At 40.5% G+C, this 24,769-nt stretch overlaps 1 protein-coding gene across 1 annotated transcript; it reads right to left on the bottom strand.

Moving 5' to 3' along the window:
• Positions 1-694: 694 nt before the first annotated feature.
• Positions 695-13,676, bottom strand: klc3 (kinesin light chain 3). The gene is made up of 14 exons (XM_004569619.3): positions 13,464-13,676; positions 10,755-11,003; positions 10,088-10,153; positions 8,946-9,110; positions 8,266-8,341; positions 7,168-7,313; positions 6,997-7,079; positions 6,257-6,344; positions 5,360-5,461; positions 4,606-4,779; positions 4,399-4,498; positions 3,601-3,775; positions 3,448-3,514; positions 695-3,330 (listed from the first exon to the last, which is right to left on the bottom strand). The coding sequence occupies exons 2-14, from the start codon at positions 10,962-10,964 to the stop codon at positions 3,247-3,249; spliced, it is 1,536 nt and encodes a 511-aa protein (XP_004569676.1). The 5' UTR covers positions 10,965-11,003; positions 13,464-13,676; the 3' UTR covers positions 695-3,246.
• Positions 13,677-24,769: the final 11,093 nt, after the last annotated feature.

Genomic DNA, 24,769 nt, shown 5'->3' with positions numbered 1-24,769 from the left:
ATCTTGAAACTAGAGAAAAACTAGAGATTTTTCACTTGTTCCACTGGCAGATTTTTTCACTTATTTTAAGCTAAAATATCTTGTATTAAGTGAAAAAAATCTGCCAGTGGAACAAGTGAAAAATCTCTAGTTTTTCTCTAGTTTCAAGATTCACTGTCTTGAAACAAGTTCCTTTAGCTTACTGAAATGTTGCCCTGTAGCTGATTGTGTCTTATTTTAAGTGTAATGAGATAATTTTGACTAGAAATAAGACAAATATACACTAAGTTCTAAATGTGCGTGTTTCAGTCTTCAGCATTACCGTGATGCAGAAGTTTCAATTCATTTAGTTTTTTTTTTAATTTCTTTTGATTGGTGAAATGTGTCAGTAGGTCAGCGTGTTGCATCAGAGATGTGACACTAACACTGGTGTCTGTGCAGCGTCTGTCATACAGACAAGAATACTGTCAGGTTCCTTTTCTACTGCAGCTGTACATAAATGCTGTTTTATACTGTTTTCCAACCAGGAAGCTGGAATATAAATGTTTGTATTTAACAGCTGACTTGTGTTTTTCTTCTGTGGGAAGTGTTTGAATCGAAAGTGTTCATCCATCACTCGCTGATCTTAATATTTAGACAAAAAAGGGCTTTAATTTATGAAACCCTGAAAACATTTTCAGACAAACAGAGGAAAGAAAACACACATATACAAGGGTTATCGGTGGCTTAGTTTAATTTATTACAGCTCAAATTTGCAAATATAAAACAAATATTCATCTTTTCCACATTCTTACATGTGCTTCACTCAGCTTGTAACAGACTGTCGTTTAACAGCAGCTAACACGGTGCGACTTCAGCCCTTTAAACAGACTGCAGTGGCTGTCTTCTACCACTGTAAATGCAAAACAAGATTCCTACGAGGAGTCTCATGGAATGAAAATCTTCATGGATCAGGTGGTAATGCTGCTTTCAGGGACCCAGTCTATTATCAGAATTCTCAGGTGTTAGGGTTTGTGTAAAACTTGTTATTCAACGCTCTTTGTAACAAATCTTCAGTTCAACTAGTTTAAAAAAATATCTCTAATAAATATCAGAAAGTAGAATGACATTCCACATTATTTGAATCTTTTTGTAGTAGTAGATTTCAGGCATTTCAGTGAAAAGCATAGATGTAACATTAGAAGAATACATCAATATCTAAACGTAGGCTACCTCAGTAGTTGATAATGCTACTTCTACCAGCGTAGAGTGAAAGCCTCGAATGCACCATCATATTTATGTATCACTCGGCTGCTGAGCGATCCACCCGTCCTCTCTCATTGCTTGTTGGTTGTCTCATGATTTGATTACTTTCCTGGTTAGACATCAGTGATGTTTGCCAGAAACATTTTCAACTTGGCTACAAAGCTGTACCGCCGCTGCTATTTTTACTACTTGTTCTTGTGCTTTGCCTTGGAAACATTGTATAAATCTACACGGCGGCTTTCGGTAAAGACTTTCATCTCGACCTCAAAACCAGTTTAATATTATCAGGCCAAAGCTGACATTTGGGCACACAGCAAAAAACCTAAGGAGACTTTTACACATCTGAAATTCAAAATGCAACAAACGGATAATCAATAAATACTGAACATAGGCTACGTTCACACTGCAGGTCTTAATGCTCAATTCCGATTTTTTGATCAAATCTGATTTTTTTTGTCTGCTTGTTCACACTACAAATAAAATGTAACAGCAAACGCGCTCTAGTGTGAACGCTCAAAGCGACCCGCATGCACAAAAGAAGACGTCACACACAACGCGCTCTGTTTAGACCCAGAGCAAACAATATTGTTTGACTGATGGCCCTTAATATAAAGACTTCGGACTTGACGTTTCCCAATTTTTGCTTGAAGTTATTTTGTTATTTACATAATAATGTAGATGTATCGGATTCAGTACCACATACGAAAGTGACCCAGATCGGATTTGAAAATATCGGATTTGTGCCGTTCACACTGTCACACCATGATCGGATATGGGTCGCAGAGGGTCAAAAAAATCGGATTTGATGCGCGTTCGCCTGCAGTGTGAACGTAGCCTAAGAGAATGATTTACATCCATAAGCAGTTAGAAGATATTACCTATGTACATATGTGCAAAAGTACTGACTGTAAAAAGTACTAAGTTAAAAAGTCAAATATTTGCTTTTGTAAAGACAATTTGTTTTCACAAGGTGCAAACCAACAGCTGGAATCCTGAAACTGCTCCTACTTGTTTGTTTGTTTGTTTTTTAAGTTGTTCCTTATTTTCATCGTGTCCGAACAGGACTTCTGGTCCAATAACGCAGCAGTCTAACAATATAAATTATACATGACCAGCACATTTTAAAGGCAAAATACACGTACCTTTTTTTTTTTTTTTTTTTACTTTAAACAGTGTAAACTTTGATAGCTTATCATCTTCCTTGAATGTAAAATTACACTTTACATTTTAAAAATTGTGTAAAGAACTTTACATCCCTGCACTGCTTCTCAAATTACAAACAACTCCATTTAAAAAATATGATCTTTAGTATCAAAGCATCAAGTGAAGTGTCTTAAAATTTCCCATAGTTCAAATGTTAACCTACAGATTGCCGCTTTCCTTAGTGTAACGTGGTCACGTTTGTGTAAAAACACAGTCTGCAGGGGAAATGCATTTAAACTAGATTAAAGTGATTTTAGCACAACTTAAAATTAACCTGCTAAGACGCGAACTCTTTCATGGCATGCATTTTTAATTTCTGTTTGCTATTTGAGCTGATTGGGGAAAAATTTTGTATTGTGGTCTAGACAACCCAAAATGTGATGTCCACATATGTGGACGCCAGGTCCTACGAGTTCAAGATCAAAAGTTAACTGGAAATCATAGAACTGAACCTAAAACCAGGAATGACGGGATTTAAAACTTCAAGTGATCCGGAAGAAAATGTCATAGTGCAATTCCGATAACGTCAAGTTAAAATTCATCACATGACCCAGCCCTCTATTTATGCTTTGTTGTTTTGTTTTGTTTTTTTTAAAAAGAAAAAACTGAAATTGTGCGTTTTTAGAATGAAACAAACTAATTTTAAAAGTCAGATTTTTGGAAGCATCTTAGTCGAGTCAATTATCTTTTTTTCCTTGAAGACTAAAAATGATGAATCCACTCAGGCCTGATGTTCCCACACTGATTAAACACACTGCTCTGTGCCGATCGTCATCTTTGAAAGGTGTTGCGTTTTTAGGGGATATTCTTATTTTTGCGTTAGCTGTTCCCACCGAGTGAGCCTCTTCTCATCAGACTCTGAGTGCTGGAGCTCAGGCCTCGAGTATCCGTCAGCTGGCTCGACTGATCAACAAAAAAAAAAACACAAAATGTGTCTTAAGAGGTGACGTTTATCTTAAATGTGCATGAGATGCTTGCAGATTTCTGGTTTTCAGACTGTATGGTTAACAGTCTGCTCACCTCGCTGCCATCCTGACTTTCTCTGACGCCAACGTTCAAAACATTCAGAGAGTTTGCCCTCTTCATCCTGAAAACGGGGCAGAACAAACTGTTCATCAGGTGGCTTTTCAGCATTCAGCTGGAGCTAAAACACCTTGTTTACAGAGCATTTACCCAGCATTCCTTGGGGTTGTTTCCTCCATTCCGACTCCTTTCAGCTTTCGGACCAGTTTCTCGCTGCTTCGCCTGATCGACTCTCTGAGTTTGGTGAAGGAGCCACTGCGCTTAAGTCCGTCCTGTGTGGACCCGCCGTCCTCCACCACGCCGGACCAGCTGGGACGCCCGTCACCTGGACAACAGACATAAAACAAGCAATTGTTTACATTGAAATTTGAAGTTTCTTTCTTTTTTTGGACACAGTTGGACATTAATACGATAAGAACAATATAAAACTGTACAGTATACAAAAAAAATCTAAATAAAACTGTTTTTGCAGAAAGACTGAGACAGACCTACATTTAAAAATATGAAAACTGCTGAAATAAAACTACAAAAATGACAGATTTCCACAGAGTCTGACTGAGACTTATATGATGAAATAGTATATGAGGCAAAGAAGCTATTATGTGTCATGTATCTGCTGTCAGAGAAGCCCCTAAGGACAAACTCCGGGGCTTATAGGGTAAATATAGGGTATATTTGAATGCGAATCATGCAAACATTAAAAAAGGTACATTAGCCAAATTCAACATGAATACACAAAGACAACACAGAAAGCTAAAACTGAGCAGAATGAATCACAGCTCATGTTAAAATGATAAAAATGAATGTGTTATGCCAGCGTTAGGTAGTTTTCTCAGTACTCAGTGGTGGAACTGATCCCTTGTGGTTATCTCACGCTCTTAAAATGTCATCGTGTCACGAGAACAATTACATAAACATGAGCAGTTACATGAAGTAATCTGTTTGTACCTTCAACAGACCCAAACTCCTTTTCATGCGCTCTAGTCAGGATCTCTTTGTAAAGAGCTTCAGCTTGTCTGTATTTCCCCTGCTTAAGATAACATGATGCCTGAGGGAGAGGGAGAGGGGGGGGGGGTTTAAATGATGATTGAAAAAAATAATAATATCGTAAATAACAACAGCCTCAGTAATCCAGACAACGAGGTTTCCTCTCACCAGGTTGTTCTTGGTTTTAGCCACGTTGGCGTCGTCTGGTCCCAGCTTGCTCTGGTAGATGTGCAGAGCGCGCTCGTAGTACTGCTCCACTTCCTGGTACTTCCCCTGGTTCTGACACAGCAGAGCCAGGTTGTTCAGCTGTTTGGCCACATCTGGATGATCTGTACCGAGAACCTGAGGAGGCGACAAAAAAAAAAGGTGCACGGTGAGGGACGATCAACCAGTTACTCTTTCCATAACACTTCCAGTATGTGATACAGGGGATGCCTGCTCACTCAGCTCTGTGACATCGAAAGATAGAGGACATATTTAGATGTTTAAGTAAATTAGCAAGGGCAGCACGGTGGCACAGTGGTTAGCACTGTTGCCTCCGGAGTTCAATCCCACCATCAGACTGGGGTCTTTGCATGTTCTCCCTGTGCGTGGGTTCTCTCCAGGTACTCCGGCTTCCTCCCACAGTCCAAAGACATGCAGATAATTTAAAGTTTCCAATTAACCTGAGTGTGAATGGTTGTCTATGTGTTAGCCCTGCAACAGACTGGTGACCTGTCCAGGGTGTACCCTGCCTCTTACCCTAAGACCCCCTCATGACCCTGAAAAGGATAAGCAGCAGAGAATGGATGGATGGAAGTAAATTAGCAAAACATTTAGTCTGTTATAAGTCGGGCATCCATAATCTAGGTTAGATTAAGGTTAAAGTGAGTTATTAGTAGGAATTTGGGATATCTGTTGTAATACAAAGGTGTTTTCTTACCTTCTCTCTGATCTCTAGAGCTCTTTTACAAAGCGGCTCTGCTTCCTTGTATTTTCCTCTTTTCCCATAAAGCACTGCCAGGTTGTTGAGCGTCGCTGCCACCTGCATACACACATGCACGCACACACACAAATAAGTAAGTAGTAAGTAAGTAAAATTTATTTATATAGCACTTTTTTAAGACAAAACGCTGTTACAAAGTGCTTCACAAGAAAACATGTCAAACAAACAATATAGCAACATAAAGAAAGTATAAAAGCATATCAAAAAAGCAATAGTACAATATAAATATAAAATAAAACAACATGTTACGCATTAACATTTCCCAAATGCCTGTCTAAACAGATGAGTTTTAAGCTGTTTTTTGAAAGAAGCCATCGTGTCGATGGTGCGTAGTGGGGGGGGTAAACCATTCCACAGTATAGGAGCCAGGGTTTGAAATGCGTGATCCCCCTTTGTTTTCAGACGAGTCCGTGGGATAGATAGACGACCGCTATCAGTGGATCTAAGAGTTCGCTTTGGAGAATAGGGCTGGAGAAGCTCCGAGATATAGATGGGGGCCCCACCTTGTAGAGACATAAACGTAAAGGTGAGGATTTTGAACTTATATCTATACTCAACCGGAAGCCAATGCAGGGATTTTAGTATAGGAGTGATATGGGAAAATTTATTGCTACACCAGCTCACTCACTAAAGTCTAAACCACATGAAATGACTACAAAGGGAGCCAATATTTGCAGGTCAGGCATGTCGGAAGCAACGAACAACAAATGAGGATCAAAATTCTTGTAACCCACAAGGTTTTATGTTTCATGTTTACGCTGATGAAAGAGAACGCTGAAACCAGTTTTAGCCGCCTCATTATAAGTTTTCTTCCAGTGCAGCCGAGTAACTTACAGCCGGATGGTCCATCCCAAGAGTTTTCTCCCTGATGGCCAAAGCATCGTTCAGCAGGTTGGCGGCCTCTTTGTATTTGTTCTGATCTCTGTAGGGAAACAACACAAACCACACTGTTCACCCAGTGAGAAGCGTTTGGCTTGTTAAGGACACTTCCTCCCTAAGAGTTTCAGATAATCTATCATCTATTACAAGAAACTTTTATTAAACCTCAAATTTGCCAGGTATCACAAGCCAGAGTCAAAGCCACAACCAGTCAGAGCAATATAATGCTGATGACAGAGAAGCTGATCCGCTTAATTACTGCACACCAACTGCTTACACGGGACGCTCGGCTCAAACCGGGCAGGAAAAGCATTTATACGCCTACCTCAACTGATACAAGCACAACAAACCATTTTTTCCATCTAAAACTGAATAATAAATCACTTTATCTGCAGCATCATTACGTCTTTAACATTTGAAGACATTTAACATTTAAAGTGCATCATTCTGCCGGCAGAGCTGAAGGAAAAGACGTGCACCAGCTAGACAAACGGCACTGATGGGTTAGACGAGACGAAAGCCGCGAGGACATTTCTGAACTGAAGGTGAGTCACATGACGTACTCGACCGGAACAAATAAAGCATGAACTCTGAGTCGTCTGGAAGACCTCGAATGGTTAACCCAGCTTTGATAGTGCCACCGCGGTAGCTGTAAATACCAATACAGACGCTTTTGCAATGCTAACTGACATCACCTGTACACCAGCGCCAGTATATTGAGCATGGTGGCTACGTCTGGGTGGGTGTGGCCAGAGGACTTTTCCAGGTCTTCCAAAGCCTGCGGAGACACGATGAGGTCATGTTAAATGGTTGTCAGGCGATTTGTTTTGGTTAGCAACAGTTAGGACAGTGGAAGCCCCTCCCACCTGTTTGCACAGCGGTACCGCGACCTCATATCGTCCCTGGGATGCGTACTGGATGACCAGGTTATGGAGCGTTCGAAGGCGGGCGGGGATCTCGTAGCCGCCCTGCTGGGCTGCAGCTGCTGCACTGCTGTGGTGAGGCTGGGACACTAAACGACAAACAAACAAATAAAAGCAAGACCATGCTGACTTTAGAAGGGCCCAGTTCCATTTTGGATCATTTTAACAGGTCTAACAGAGAGGACCAAAAACAAGGCAGGGTGGAACCTAATATTTAATTTGACCTGTTTTCTATACTGTATGTCTCACAAATAAAGTATGATGAAAACTATTTTTTAGATGAATGGATGGATGGTGTTAAGCCCAAATAAAGATGTATTACATGAAAACTGGCTGCATAATTGCACTGCTATTTAGGCAATTAAGTAAAATTGATCATAATAGAAAAGTTTAAGCGTAACAATAAATGCAGGCGAAATTTTTTAATTTTCCCATTTCATCTTTTCTCCCTGGTCACTCACACTCAACCTGCAGTCGTCTAACCTCTAAAAACACTAAAGTTTATATCTTTAAGTTTTTGTCAGGCTTTAACGCTGTCAAAAAACAAAAGTCAAAGGAGGTAGCGATGCGTACTCATGTTTCACCATTTTCTAAAAGGAAGCCGCTGTCCTAAAAGATAACTTCAGACTGGCGTCGTATTTCACACTACAGAGATTCACAGATCGCTTTCATGCTTCCACCTTCATGCGCTCTAAATTCATGTGTAAGCTGATAAAATGCGTTTGTTGTGTGTCAGCAGTTACTCAGATATCAGGATTAGAAGCAACAGTTACACCTTGAGCTTATCTATGCCCAGTGAAGATGTAAACCAGTATCTGCCTCCAGTTTCAACGCTGACACTTCTCAAAGCACTCAAACTAAATCACGATGAGAGTGGCGCTCAATGTATTGACTAATTTAAATTAAAAACAGTTTGCATTTACTCAACACCTCCTCTGTATCCAAAAAAAATCTATCAAAAAAAGGGTTTTGTCATTTTGGAGACAGGGAGGTGTTCAAAACGATAATAAAAACACATTTCAAAGCCTAGAAGAGCCTCACTCGAAGACTGCTCCTCATCCTCAGCAGGAAAGAGGTCATCCAGAGACTCTTTGTTGGAGGAAGTGTCTTTGTCATCCTGAAATAAGAAACACACACAGCACGACTTAGAAGACAGCAGTACTAACGGTAAGCTTAAAAGTTGACTATATGGTTCATCCGTTTCAGTAGCTGCTTTTTGTCAGCGAGCTCTGATAAACCCGCAACTGCACACTGTCCTACACGCTAATTGGCAATGACAGGAAGGCAGCTGAGTGAAGCTAAAGCAGAGAGAGTGAAAACTGGTGGTGCATTCATCAGATGCAAACCAGCTGGAATCCAAATGAATGCTAATGTTGCTCTATGACATTAGAGCTTAAACAGTTTGCCAACACATCAGCAAAAACTTGCTAAACTTGCTGAGATGGGACATGACGTCCTTCTGCCCAGTATATAATTACAACAGCTTTAGTAAAGTCCTCCAAACCTCCAGCTGCAGACAAACTTTCAGCATATTAATTTGATGAATATACACACAAACACCATGGTTAAGATTCCTGTGCTGACACAGCGAAGCGCTGACTCTCCCTGTTACTCATCTTGAAGGGCAGGTTGTTTGTTGTTACTCAAACTCTCAGCTGGCTGGTAAATACCAACAGACTCTTCTGCAGACATATGTGGGTTAGCATGTTTTCTGTCCTCACCAGAGGCGGCTCATCCTGGTCATACTTGCGTATGGAGGACATGAACTGCAGGTGTCTGTTCTGCTCCTCGAGGGTGACCACCTCCTGCTCCGTGTCCTGAAGCCGCTGCTGAGCGCCAGCCAGCTCATCCCTCAACCACTGGTTCTCCTGACAGAGACGACGAACCTGAGAGGGAGGATGCAGAAATGAGAGCGAGGATGATACATAACAAAGAGAAGAGGAAGGAAACAGGCAAGAGAATGAAGGAGCCATGCAACAAAAACGGAGACACTGCCATATCTAAATGCTTAAAGTTACAGTGTGTAACGTTTTCACCAGTAGATATCAGGAGAATGCAGATTGCAGCCAATTGAATCCTGTTTTCTTAGCGCTTCGAGTGCTAATCTAAGCTACGGTGGCCGATGTAGGACAAACATGTTTTAGTCAGCCAAGAGAGATCAAAAACATTACATTCAGCCACATCCCGCCAGCATATTTCTACCAGTTTTCATTACAAAAAAAAAAGCTTTTGTACACCTTCTATTTTAACATATTTGAAAAATATCAACAATAATCAATACATAAGAAACAAAAAACTAATATGTGCCATTTAAATATTTTGCAGTTATGTTTTCATCCAAGTCACTTCAAAAGCTCTTGCCGCTGTTCATCTGTAGCGAGTTTTCTACAGATAGCAAAGTGACCCCAGACTGCAGTTTTTCCCCCTCTGTGGCAGGTTGTCAGTCCACTGTTTACCTCAGCTGTCAATGCCGGGTGTGAAGCATGCTTTTCTAACTACTGTGGTGGAGGGAGTAAAAGGAGTGTGACAAGACAAATCTGCTGACTAAATTAGGACTAGATTAGCATGTTTATGCGCATGTGTTACAGCCCTGAGTGAGATGAGCAGGGAGAGGAAGACAATTTATTAAGACATCGTTTCCTCCTTTGCATTTTGTTTCTTTGGTGAAGAGGACGTCTTCTTCTTCGGCGAGACATATGATGCTTCAAATCTTGAATCTAAAGACGGATATATGAATTTGCCTCCATGACAGGTGAATGCTAAGTTAGATGTTTGCTTTAACAAACATTTAAAAAGGGAGACCAAATGAAGCAGCCTATGATGAGTGTCAACACAAGTATACAGGTCTTTTCGACAAACTCACCTGAGCTCGTAGCTTTTGTTTCTCTGCCTCCAGAGAACCGAGGTGAGCTGACAACGCCATCATCACCTGAAGACAATGTAAAAAAATGTAAACCCAACAGAAACAGAAACAACAGAAAGAAGACTGCGTGCACCATGAAGGGAGATCAGTGACTTAACGACTATGCTTCAGTAAATGAGCTCAAAACTTGTCAACAGCCCGGCTTCAGACAAAACAAATCAAAGGAAAAACAGTCATCAGTGTCTCGGGACACCAACAGGAACAACAACAACAAAATAAATAAATAAAAAATAATAATAAAAAATGACAGACATCAGATATTTTTATGTGTCAGTTCATTTAAGTTTGTCATCAACCATTCATGACAGAAATGCAAGTCTCAAAATTAATTTTTCTTTTTCAAAATAACTGCGCCTGGCAAGCTAAACACGTTTGTTTGTTCAAATAAAAACACAGTCAGTTAAAATAATTAAAACTAAACGTAAACTCAAAACTATTTCATAAAAAAAAATCACTTTGTTTAATATGTAAAGTACAAGAAGTTCAATTTTAAATTATCTGGGAATGTTATTTTCTTCCATTTCAGCCTTAAAAAAAAGCTTGAAGACAAAGACGTGTGACACAAGATTTCATTGCGACTGCTTGCTTCTTTATTTCCTGGTGGTACCTGTGCCTCACTCAGCCCCAGCTCTATCCTCTCCAGCGACTGGTGGATGATGCTGGTCTTCTCCTGCTCAACGCTGCTGCTCTCTGGCACCGCCCGGCTCTCCAGCGCCTCCTGCAGGCTCTCCAGCAGGCTGCGGTTCTCCCCTCTCAGCGCCTCCAGCCCTGCGATCACCTGCTGCGTGCTACACAGAATCTCCTCCCCCGACAACATGGCTGCTGCTCCGAGGTTCCTTTTCTCACTGCGACCGACCTGAGAACAGCACATCGTTACAGCATTATCTGCAGTGGGAGTTTATTATGCATTTATTTAGCAGTAACGGCAGAGTGAGAGCTGTAGGGGGATCAGTGCTACATGCAGCTGAAATATTTATGAGTAAAAGTGATAACAGAAGCTGACAGCAGCAGTAACTGAAGCCGCTGAAGTACTAGAAGTAGAAGCAGCAGTGCAATAGTAAACACAGATGGATTTTCTAAAATATGAAAGGTGGCTTAAAGCATAATTTAAAAGTGCTGTTGGTGAAGTGTATACGTGACACAGCTGGTGGATAAATAGACTACATGGAAGGTCTGTGAAAAATGCAAGCAAAAGTAAACTCTGATAATGTTTGTTTAATCTGAATCCAGCCCCATGAAGGGAGTGACTCTCTGATGAGTCAGCCTCGTGCCTGCTGAAGGGTCCCTCAGTGCGAGGGCTGTGGCAGAACTACAGCAACAAGCTTTGGGACCAACGGAAACAGGAACAACCACTCAGAATCTGACTTATAGTGCAATAGATGATTCATTAAGACCATGTCTGCTGCTTTTTCAGGAAACTTCAAGGGTCACATCACCCTGTAGGTCTCATTCATACCTACATGTTGACATGTGTTTCATCTTCTAGCTGAGATTCCTGAGTCAAAATCGTTTCTGCTATAGTCATTTTATAGAAAACAGTCTCAAAATATTAGACTCTATTTAGTCAAAGAATTAAAACCACAATAACGCTGAGTGAGGGACCACTAGACATAAATACAGCAGGTACAGACGAGATCTGCAAAGAGTGGTGCGCTCAGCCGAACGCATCATTCAATCAGAACTCCCTGACCTGCTGTCCATCTACACCAAGCGGTGCAAGTCCAAAGCTAGGAAGATTATGATGGACCTCTCCCATCCCAACAATGGACTCTTCTCACTGTTGAGGTCTGGGAAGCACTTCTGCTCCCTTAAAGCCAAAACAGAGAGAATGAGGAGGAGCTTCTTCCCCCAGGCTATTCGGGCCCTGAACCAGGTGTAGGACTGGACTCTCCCACACACATCACATCACCACATGCACTCTGGTTTTTCTTCATGCACACTTCCTATAATTTATAATCTCTTTCTGCTATTTGCACATTTTTTTACTGTAAATTTCTAAGTTAAATCTGTAAATTTTGTATAACCTGTAAATTGTAAATACTGTAAAACCACTGTCATTTAATGGTCGGGCATTGCATTGCACAGCTACAAGCATTTCACCTCATGTCATACTGTGTATGGTTGTGTGTGTGACAAATAAAATTTGAATTTGAATTTGATTACAAAGGTAAATAGAGTAGGTCTTTGTGTCCACACAAAGACCTACTCGTTCTCAGTGAAAGGTCAGTAAGACTGAATAAAAGCAGATCCTGTGTTAACTCGGTCCACTTTAAGGCTTGCTGGTTTTAAACAGTATTAAATGTGATTAATTCTCAATGCAAAGTGTGTGAGGAGAGTTACCTTTCACAGGTAACTCCAACCTAAAACTACACAGAAGCAGATTTCTTATTGGTTTCACTGAATGCACTTTTTTTCTATGTAAAGTGGATTAAAAATGTAAAGAACACTGTAATTCAGCACTGTCAGGGAGTACTTGGCTACTCCGCTACAGGAATGTTGTGGAGAAAACCCAGAAACACAATTCACAGCTGTCAGCAACTTCACCACAAAGAAAAACTCATAGCTTTCAGTTTCCTCTTTTCTGATCACACACAGAAGCAAAGTGAGGCTCTGGAGCTAAATACGAGGGTTCACAAGCAAACAAACAACATGAAGGTCACTTTAGTCACTATTAAACACCTCTTTTTGCATGTCATGCCATCAACTGCATTAATACAGGATCACACTTTTAAGACTTTTAAGATTAAGAAAAACAAATGTATAATAGAAACAAGTTGACAAGACAGAAAATCCACTTCTACATGGACAAACAAGAGCTGCTTCTTCTTTTGGCGGCTCCTTTCATTGGGCACCAGTGTGTATCATGTGCCACCCTATCCCTCCACAGTGGCAGCCACTGGGGTTGTAGTTCCACTGACAGTTCCTCTGGGGGGGCTCTGACATGTTTGTGCCCAGGGCCCCAGTATCTCATAATCCGCCCATGTGTTTATAACTGGATGTCTGGCCATCTGTCCAAGCAGCCATGATGGATTTAAGTGTCTTTTCCAACCTTTATAAGGACGCTGGTGATAATAAAATGCTGCTGGACACAAACAGCGCTGCGTCACATTTCAACAGCACATTTCAGCTGTGTGTTTGTCAACAGTTTTAAAAGTGTCCACTGAGTCTAAACACCACCGGCTGCTGCAGCTACAAGACAGAAACATCTTCCTGCACAACAACACAATAAAAAAAACAAAACAAAAGATGTCTCTCTCACACAGACTGCTGCGCCTCATTTCATATCCACAACAACCGACAGTTATTTATAGCCTACCTGCTAAGTCCAAACTCCCGCGGCGCGCTTTCGTGTTGATCCACAGTTTGAATGAAATAATGGTTTTTATGTGTAAACTGGAGCCCGTCAGTCACTGCGGAACATCTCCGCTCACAGTAATTTTCAGTTTATTTATTTTTAAAGAGGCGGGACGGAGAAAAGTGAACGCTGTTAATCGTTCACCTGCCGCCTCCTCCTGTCATTACGCAGCCAATAGCATCAAGCTAGCTTTAGCAGAACTGAACTTCCGCTTATCGACTTCAAAATAAATGTTGTACACGGGACCCTGTACTTCTTGATTTCACTTGTACTTCTATGATTGTTGTTTAATCCATATATATTCTTAATCAATGGATCTATTTTCAGTTTAAGAATGTTAAACTGCAATTATTAGTGATAAAATAATTAATGACTGCATACCTCAACAATGTGTTGGACAAAGGATGATGAACATGGAGATGCCAGGCAGAAGGAAAAGAGAAGGTATTGAGGAGGGACATGCAGAGTGTGTCATGTTGATGTGACAGAAGAGGATGCTAGTGATAGGGTGAGAACGAGACAGATGATCCGCTACAGTGAGTCATAAATGGAGCAATCGAAAGAAGAAAAGTAACTGGAAACACTGAGAAAAGTGAATTCCTGTCAGATGAGCTTGATTTCTGCATTCTGTCACTAGATGAATGGATGGATTAATATTTTTCCTCACAACTATTTTTAACACAGCTTGCATTTTATTTCTCCCTCAGGTAAAGTTATTAATCAGTTAGACTAAATTGGCACAAGGTGCTCGCCAATTCTGAAGAATATAATTTGTCTTTCTGTTCCTTGGTATCATGTTCCATAAAACACATTTATGATGGGCATTTCTCAGCACAAGCAAAGACACATAACATGCTGTGTTTGACCCAAGGGTTCCACAGTACGATGGACAAATGAAGCTGTATTATGGCTCCACATTACTGTAGAAATTGCACATCAAGAAATTGTATTCCCTGATCCCTGATTCTAAAAACCCCAATATTAATCGTTTTAGGAAGAGAAATCCATAATGAAAGAAAGGCTTTAATTTTGAAGGTAAACTCGCATGATTTCCGGTATTTGTCTGTTTGTTGTGTCCGCTCTGCTGAACGACTTGCAGAAGCTTACCTGATCCCAAATTTCCCATCATACACCGCGACTGTGACGTCCTGTCCCAGGACAAAGCCACCTATCTGCAGAAGAGACGAACTGCCTATCTATCTATCTATCTATCTATTTTCAGCTAATATGAATTAGTCAAATATAACTCTAATATTAATATTAATGGTAAAATATTGACAATAATGTGTATTTTAAAATTTGGTGTCTTTATCTTTTGTCTTTAACTTTTAAACGATTAAAAATTAAAGGTAAAGGTAAAGTGAGGATGAATGCACATCTGAGGCTAAGTTTAGCATCATAGTGTTATTTTTGAAGTAAAATCAGTCATATGTTCACATAACATTTCGTTATATTTACGTCATCTGTTTGTTCTCTGCTCTTAACTTTCTCTTCTTATACCTTACAAGTGACAACTGTGGGTGTAAACTTATTTATTTAAATAAACAAACAAACTTGGATCTTGGTTTCTTTATCATTTAAAATGCAGACTATTTGCTGCTTAAAACAGTCCCGTGTTTAAAAAGGTTGGTGGTTGTAGCTTTGCTATGTATCCATGGAGACACAGTTATATTGACAGCCAGGCTCCCTTCAGTGCTGTGGTTTATTTAAGTTCCTGTTTGCTTCCTCTGTTTTCTCATTTTGTTGTATTGTTGCTGCGTTGTCAGAGATTAGCACGTCCTTTCAGTCAGATTAACTGGGTGGTCTGTGCGTGTGCCTGTGTGTGAGAGAGAGACCTAGAGGTCACTGTTGAACCAGCATTAGTCTTATTAAAGTCAAATGAGCATTACAGCAGGTCTAATGGGAGTCACCGGGGCTGCGGCTCAGCAGCTTAACAACAGACAACTGCAAACAAACAGGATCTGAAAAATGTGTATGTGTGGGTCTGTGTGTGTAGAGGGAAGTGTGAGACAATGTAAAATTCACACACCCTTGTTTACAGGAGCAAAGGCAGACTGGGTGAGAATAACTAGAAGCAGTCTCTTTGTTTGTCTTTCGCTGACATTTTGCAGGTAAACGCAGGTCTTAAAGTAGAGCTAGTCAGTTCCAGAATTAATTAAAATAGTTTTACTAACATCACTGGCTCCTAACATAACTTTAGGTTCAGTATTCTGTGCAGCTGTGATAAAGAAATAAACTTTAATACAGGAAGCCCAGTAATCACTGAAGTCTGCAGTGCATCCTGGAAACTCATCAGCCTCAGAAGAACAGCAAAGACTGGAAATTTACTAAAATTAATTGATTTTATTAGTTACAATGGACTTTAAACCACATTTGATGTTTGTCACGGTGGAAATGATGTATGCAAACTGTTTACAGCTGATCATCTGCAGGCAGCACAGCTAAACTTAACCATAATATCACAAAACAATACAAGAATAACCACAGTAACATATTATGAAAAATAAAGCAAATGCTGATAAATGAAGGGATGTTGATGATGAGTTACATGTATATAACCACAGCTGTTTAGACGAGTGATCAACCTTTAAAGTCGCCCTCCAGAGACCAAAGAAATCCCTCAAAGGAGTTACACAATGGCCTTAATGATCGACACTATTTTGGTCTTTAGAAAGTTCCACTCAGCCTTAAACACAATAATAAAGAGCAAAGCTGTCCTGCCTCTGAAACTGAATCAGTAAAGATCCGCCGCCCACCAGCTGATGGAGGAGTCAGACTAAGACGTTTAAGTGTCTTTTAATGTGTAATTCAAACTGTAGATTGTCACTTAGATTTACCATGACTCACAGGAGGACCTAATGGGCTTAGTCATGCACATCTGGAGCAGCAGAGGTAGAGAAGGATTGTGGGAAAGTGAGTATTTTTATTAGGCCATATATTTTCACATTTGTAAGTCCCCAGACAAGGACTGGGGGTGAGGCAATAGTCAAAAGCATGAAAAGAAAGAAGTCATATGCAGCAGTTATTATTAATAATATACTTTTATTACAAAGGTCCTCCAACGACTGAAAACAAAGCAATCATTTTAAAGTATATATTTAAGAAACAATGAAAATGATTGCTTTATTTTCAGGGCAGCATGTTGGTTTGGTGGGTAGCACAGTTTCTTCCCAGGAAGAAGGTCCTGGGCTTGACTCCACCAGGTGATTGGAGCCTTTATGCATCTTTTCCCCATGCCTGTCTAAAGACATGCATGTTAGGTTAAATCAGCTGTAGGCGTGAATGGTCTCTGTGTTAGACCTGTGATAGACTGGTGGCCTTTCCAGTTTGTAGCCTGCTTTTTGCACCGTGACAGCTGATGGTTGGTTAATTTTCTCTCCTTGGTTCATGGCTTAGCTTATGAATAGTAACTGTTCTCTGACTGTAACTGCACTGGAACCACTGGTGTTACCTTAAAACTATACACTGAGGACCTGTGGGGACAAGCACTGCAAAGGTTAAGCCCCACCGAATCAGTTCAGCCCTCTAGATCTTTCTATAAACCAAAATGACCTTCATAATAATGTGTTAAGACTTGGCTGCTGAGTCAGCGAAACGTAAAGTCATGCCAGCTTTAAGGCAGCAGTTTTTACTCATTGCCTTATTTCTTTAATGTTCTGCAAAGTGTTCCATTTCTAATTGGCATGTTTAAAATTTGTATTTATTAAATCATTTAATATAATGTCAACGAAAGCTTTTTTATTGAGGGGCTTAATCTTCAAACATACTCATACGCACACATCTCTAATGAGACACACTTTACTTTCATGACTGGATATCCTATATCATTTCATTTTGCTGTCACCTCACTGTGACTGGCTCTGAGGACACATTAGCAGCACTGCCTATCATTACAGCCTCAACACTAAAAATACCAACATTAAAACTCTGCATCCTTAATTATTTTTCTACACTTTTTTAACGAACACATAACATGCTAAATATCACATGTATGACAGATATGGAGTCGCCTGTGACTGCGACACAAGACAAGAGATGTCTGAATATTTTTTGAATGCTATTTTCTTTTCTTCTTTTTTTTTGCGGGGGTGGGGTTGGGTGCAAAGGCGAGGTAGATGAGAAACTGACATCAAAGCTGGGATTACAGAGGTGCTGGTATTTTATGCTGGCGATCCAACTAGCAGCTGACAGGAAGGAAGTCCCTGCACCCTGTTTGCATGCACAGTCATGGACAAGGATACACATTAAAACACTTCAGGGATTCACTATGTAAACGAGCATGCTCAAAGAATTATGCAACGGACACACACACACACACACACACACACACACACACACACACACACACACACACACACACAGCTGTCTGGCCAACACTGCTGATTTAAAATGAGAAATAAATGATCGGGGGTAGACTAAGACTAAGGTAGAGAAAAAAAAGTTCAGCATGCAGATATTCCACAGGTATTTGGTGTCTGTACATAAAAGATAACATACATTCAACTCCAATTAGGGCAGTAGAGTTGTTTTCCTATGGACTTCTTTGTTCTTTTGCAGCCACAGCGATTGCCCCCTGCTGGTCATCAGAAATAGTGCAGGTTCATGGGGATTTTCCCAGCAGGACATAGCAAAAATGAAAAAAGTAATTCGATACCATACAATATACTTTATTGTCCCCCCATAAAAGTCCCAAAAGGTTCTGTCCATCTGGACGTAGCGTTTTCAGTGGGAGAAACATTTCGTCACTCGTCCAAGTGACTTCTTCAGTCTCAGCGTGAACGAAGGTCAGGGCAGAGCATTGTTCCCTCAGAGATTGCTATAGGAAGTCTTTTAGGAACCACACGTGTCGCCCCCTGATGGCCTTTAAAAATGCAGCTTTAGAGCACTTTAAATTAGCATCAATTTGCAGACTCAGAAACAACATCCATGTTTTTAGAAGCTACATCGCTCTTCCCCCCTTTCTTATTTTAGATTAATTTTTACTGATTTTTGAAGTAGTTGATTATGCAAGAGCATAATGTACGAATTGTCTTTGAAAATGTTAAAAATTCTTAACCATAAGGGAGACGATCGTGGGCAAGGCCAGAACATATGTGTCAGATCTGCTCGCTCTACACTGAGGGCATGTTGAGGCTATATTCCTCATCTCATTTTAGCATGGTTGTATAATTTGTGTTAGTAAGCACTGGGCAGAAATATGTTTCATTTAGTTGGAAACCAAAGAGCTGGGCAGATGAAATGTAAAGGACAAGATCATCAAGGTCAACATGATTCATCTTCTGAATATCAAGTTTTACTGCAATCCATGAAGCAGGTGTGAACCAAAGAGGTGGCCTGCTCACCCAACAGGGCTATCCCTGTGCTGCTGGCATGGCTAAAAAAAACAAGATGCAGGTGCCTAAAAAGCCTTTTCAGGTTCATGATAGTAAATAAAGACATACACGTGAAGGAAAATTATGAATAATAAATACTGTGAGTTAATCCCAGATAAATCGTCAATGTCTTTTACAACAAAACTGTTAAATATTAACTGTTTCCTGGTGTGTGTCTGTTAAACCGTCTTCTTCTCCGTCGACTCAACTGACGGCGAATGAATGAACAGAGCGAGGGAACGCCTGACTTACGGCTGAGTCAGTGCAATTCAATCAGGAGAACTGGCACTGGAGATCCGAGGGCCGGTCAGGCGGGGCTAAAGATAGACCTCCATGGTTCACCCTCGAGCTCCCCTCACGAGCAGCTCGTGTTTCACTGAAGCTTCACCTCCACAGCCTCCACAGGATTCACACCAAGATCACAGACAGTCGCAAACTGGGATCTGAAAAGCGTATAAACTAGTTGCATGATGTTGTATTCAGAAAAACCCCTCCCACTGTGTTCCTCACACAAAAGTGATGCTGCAGTGATGGCTCATCATCTTCCTGTCATTCTTCGATAAATCTCCCTGCTTTGTGTCCATTTTCTGTTGGTTTTGATATCACTTACTGATCACTGAATGTGGACACTAGACTGACAAACACGCTCTGAGAACCGGTGATGCTGCATGAGGGCACATTCAACCCCTGATAGCAGTGACTTACATAATTTTTCAGGTTTTATTTTCGTGTGTTTAAAGTTTATGCAAGTTTAAGAAAGAAATCTTTTACTTTCTACTGTTAAATAAAATGAAAATACAAAGACATATATTTAATACATTAGCCACAGTGTCAGGTTGGACTATAAGGATTCACACTTCCAAACATCTGGACAGACTTTGATTTACAAACACAGACGAGTCTCTTAAAATCAGGAAGAACTTTCTGAAAAATGTTCTAATTTCAACCAACCATACATGCAAATCATCTCCTTACTGAGAGTAAGTTAGTGCATTTGACTTTATTAAGTTTAATAAATTTTTTACTTGATTCAAAATGTATTTACCTTTACTTCTCTCACCCCAACTGGACACGGCAGATGGCCCCACCCCTCCCTGAGCCTGGTTCTGCTGGAGGTTTCTTCCTGTTAAAAGGGAGTTTTTCCTTCCCACTGTCGCCAAAGTGCTTGCTCATAGGGGGTCATATGATTGTTGGGTTTTTCTCTGTATGTATTATTGTAGCGTCTACCTTACAACATAAAGCACCTTGAGGTGACTGTTGTTATGATTTGGCGCTATATAAATAAAATTGAAATGAATTGAAAATTGAATTTATTGCGTTTTCTGCATTTTGCGGCCACATACGTATTAGTTTAGTTCAGCATCTCTACTTTTGTTTTTCAATAATGAAACATTTCTGCACTGATGTGTAAAAATTCATCACAGTTATTTCAAGAAAAATATTTTCTTTGTGATTGTGATGATTTTTTCCACTCATGTTGTGTTCAGACTTGAATTCGTCTAAATGTGTCAGATAGTTTCTAATGTTTTTATTTTATTTTTGTAGGACAGCGTATTAACAGGCCACCACGAATGCAACTTCTGCAATGATCAGTGACTGTTCAGTGCTGCTCTTCAAATGTTAATAAAGCCAGTGTTCCTGTAAGTGTGCAGTCACTGGACACATGGATAAAAGAAAAAACTAAGATCTCATCTCCTAACATATGGAGTAAATTCTGTACTTCCAGTTTATTTAAAAAAAAGAGCTAAACTAAGATTATAGAAATTAAATTAAATTAAACATGAATTTTATGTGAACATAACACACACCTCGGAAGGTGACATTACTCACGTGCAGAACTTTTTAAAATAACCTAAGTGCACCTAGATAAAGAAAAGGCAGTTGCTTTTCTTCAGTGCACATCTTGTTGTCCTCATCAGTGTTTTACCCTAAACTAAAACATACATATACATCATTCTTCTTCAGTGAGCCCGGCACTTTCCACTGTGTAACAGCCTTAACCTTCACACAATCCACACAGGTCCACAGAGTTGTCTTACAAATGCCCGAGTCTATTTGCAGCGCCGCAAGCTGCTAACATAATTTTTTGCTCCTCTGGCTCAGGACTTGTTAGTTCGAAGCTGTTAGTCCAGATCAGAAGCTAAGAAGGCACGAGCATCCCGAATCCTGGCTGCTGCCACTTCCTAAGATTTCTAACATCTTTCATGAGAGACTTAATGAAGTTATCCCAGGGATTAAGAGGTGATTTTGTTTCAGGTTAAGTTCGAAACAACACCACGCCTTTGAAGCGTCACAAACTTTCAATCCTCTGGGTTTTATTTATCTCTCTTCTCTGAATACAAGTACCACAACAGCAAATTAAGAAGCTGTTGTTTAATAACGTAGAAAGAAATATCACAAACATGCATCAGGGGATGCCATCAGTGGCCTAGGCTGCCAGCTGTTCCTGGCAACACCCATGTGTGAATGTGTGAATGCTTGTAGCCCTCAGCTGCTCCCTGAAGCCTTTGCTGTGAATAAGAATCTACTATCATGCTGAAGTCGACCCAAACAGAGTTTATGAAATACTCCGTGTCTCTTGCCTTAATGCTCAAAACAATGTCTGGGAATCAGGAAGCATAACTGCTCAAAAGCACAAATAAACCTGCAGTGCTAACAGATACATCAACATAATGGTAAAGGCCACATCCTTGATTGTTATGAGATCTTGCATGTTTGTATGAATGCTTCGCCCACAGCTGTTATATTGAGTGTTTTTTTTTAAATCAGTTTTTATTTTATTTTCAGTCCAGTTTCAGATGGATGGATGTTAAAATTTTTTACTTTTAATAAGTAAACTTTTAAGTGTTAGTCTAAAACTAGGCAAAAATATAAGCCTGTTGTAACTGATTATAATAAGTTATGCAACTATGCATGCACACGTTTGCACACACACAAACTGAATCTGTGCAGACTATTTTATCCTGTTGCTTCATGAGTGTCAGAGCTGATGTACAAATCTTTTAACAACACAACGCTTTAACATCAGGGGAAAAAAAACGAACAAACTTGGATTATGTGCTCACGTCAATATTGTGTTATTCGGTATGTAAGTGCTTCTGAGTTTCAGATGAAAATCATTACAAATGAGTCACACAGTGTTCCTGGTTTACATAACTGTCCTTGGTGCCCGTTTCCCCCAAGGCAGCTGCATGGTTCTGGGGATGTGTTGGAGGGCGGAGAGGTGGAGTGCAGTATGGGCGAGTGCTGGGGGATAGGGTGACAGTCTAAACTGGGATGCTGGAGCTGTGCCTCAGTGGCAAACGAGCTACAGAACTAACTGGTCTGAATGGGCTGAAGACACACACACACAGCAGATATCACACGTCAGTCAGCCTGACCTTTGAGTTTTATTGAGGAGGATTTATGTTGAAAGGATGCAGTGGAGGGTAAAACTGCACATTAAAATGTGAAATAGAGTTTAGAGACCAGTTATGGGCTGCTAGATATTATATTATTCATGCAATTGAATCAGATATGAATGGGTATCCCTTTGTTTTTCATGTTAGAGGTATGTAGGGGATACATTTATTTGTTTGCTGACTAATTAAAAGCTATGCATGAGTGTCGCTGTTTATATTAAAGAGCACACACTGACGTCCTGTTACTGGTTGTTATGGTAATAAGTGGGTGCACATTCATTCATGCGAGCGCGTGTTAACAGCGGGCGAGCAACATGCAGCGACATGAGGGAAAGACTAATTTGGAAAGCCATGTCTGTGGATGGTCAGGCCACAGCTGTGAAACTGGAGCCCGTTGGTTGATTTAGAGCAAAGGAGCAGAGACTCAGGGTGACTCTCTAAAGTCCTGCACTCATGAACACAACACTCTTGCAGAAATCTGAAGCCACAAATGTGCAGAAACGTGTTGTGTGAAGACAAAAGTTGTTCCACACTGACTGTGAAAGTACACTGAATCACAGATGATCCATTTATATTCAAGTGATAGCAAATTTTTAGAAAACTGGGCATTTAAATGACCGGTGGACCGTTTAACCTGAACACAGTATGACGTCCCTGTGACGGTTACTAAACAGAAACGTCTTTTGTTTCGTCTTTGGTTTTATTTTCTCTACAGGTTTGAATGTCAAACTTGTTCTGCTACAAAATAAGCTGATTTAAATGCTCCACACTCTGGGCTCTACCGTGCATTCACTGCTACTCACAATGATTTCAGAGGCACAAGTTAAGGGTGACCTACTATGCTCACTTCCACTTCCAAAGACTCAGTGCCCAAGAAGACCATATAAGGAAATCTGTGCCAAGCTGACATCAGCTTGATGCAAAGGTAGCACAAAAAGTTGTTGCTCTCATCTGACAGGTATCACTTCTAACTACACAGACAAGGGCAGTTAACACTTATAAGTGATTTGCAAATCTCAGTTTACTACAGGAACCTCTCTCAGGACAACAAGAGCTGCTTCTAAAACATGGAGGTCAAAGAAAGTAATGCTAGAGATGTATACATAATCTACTCGTCTTCTAAAACCAATGTCCGATTCTTCAAAGAGAATAAGAACACAGACAAGAAGACTGCAAGTATCACGCATTAAATGACACTTATTAACATTTATACACAGCACACAGTGTCCGGTTAGTTCACTGGGAAGACGGATGTCCACAGGCGGACTGTGCGCTCTGACGGCAGGTCAACATTTGTCCTGCAGGCTGGAACACACTGCATGCTTACGCTTAAGCAACCATGGTACAAGTGACATACTTACAAGTATGCTACAAGTAATTTCTGTGAACAGTTAAAGCTGCAGCCAAAAAGAGTTTAGAGGAAGGAACATGAGCTATGACTGCCACAGTCTCAGAGACGTCAGCAGAGCTGTGATTATTGTCAGATGCAGGGTCGGTGTTCCTGCTAACATGTAATCATGCTGATTCCAAACCGGTTCTGCAGCTTTGTACAATCTCCTTCTTTTGTACTAAAATTTCCTCCAGGCTTTTTTTTTGCACTTATCTGTTACATATTGCACCAATTTTTATTCCCATCACTCTGATTATTCATTTAGTTGAGAAGATAGGAGGTTTATTTGGTGAGATTGAAGGGATAATTGTAATCCATCTCTTGATATGAATGCATAGAAATATGTGAGATATGAAATGTGGCGTAATCTCAGTTATTGCTGGATCTTACCCGAGACTGCCATTTGCGTCACAGCGCCTCTCAGCTCCACCCCACAATGTCTACTTTCTGTCACATGATGTGGATGATTTAGCATCTGTCTACGTGTAGATTACCCAGGTTTATCATATTACTGCTGGGAGGGTAATGATGCTGGCGCTTGTACATAACAGAGCAGGACCTGAGCAATCTGAACCACACGAGACAGGATACTGAGTGGAACTGGTTAAAATCCAGAGGAGAGAACAGGAAGCAGACAGACGCTTAACTTCTCACATCTTCAGAGATAAACATGTAAAGAGGTTTTCTCTTCTCTGACTTGCCAAATGTTTTGAGTTTGCACAGCCTGTCACTATGCATCCCTACATCACACAGGGGGCTGTACCCCATATCTAAAAGTCACACATGGAGACTCCTCCACTTAGCAAATTGGTCGATGAGAGGGCCACAGCTCAGTGAAATCCAATCTGTAATCCAGAATATCACGGTGATGTAATCCAAGACAAAGTGGTTATTTTAGCTGATAAATGTGATAACAGGGAGAACTCCGGTCACTCTGCTCCGAGAACACTTATGAAACACGAAAGCAGGGTTCAAATGCCCATCAGAGTCTCCCACTCTTACTGTAACAAGTGACCATGTCAAACCAGATTAAAAGCTTCATGCATGATCGACACAAGGCTGCACAGTATTAGCCTGAACATATTTGGTGACAACAAAAATTAC

This window comes from Maylandia zebra, linkage group LG14 (genome assembly GCF_041146795.1).
Source record: "Maylandia zebra isolate NMK-2024a linkage group LG14, Mzebra_GT3a, whole genome shotgun sequence".
Lineage (NCBI taxonomy): Eukaryota > Metazoa > Chordata > Actinopteri > Cichliformes > Cichlidae > Maylandia > Maylandia zebra.
This window is presented reverse-complemented; position numbering and strand designations above follow the sequence as displayed.

Excerpts from the sequence above, each read along its gene's own strand:
- klc3 (XM_004569619.3), bottom strand. The coding sequence starts at position 10,964 with ATGTTGTCGGGGGAGGAGATTCTGTGTAGCACGCAGCAGGTGATCGCA. Across the intron at positions 8,342-8,945 it reads ACCAGGATGAGCCGCCTCTG|GATGACAAAGACACTTCCTC; the intron begins GTGAGGACAGAA and ends TTCTTATTTCAG. Across the intron at positions 3,331-3,447 it reads AAAGTCAGGATGGCAGCGAG|TCGAGCCAGCTGACGGATAC; the intron begins GTGAGCAGACTG and ends TTTGTTGATCAG.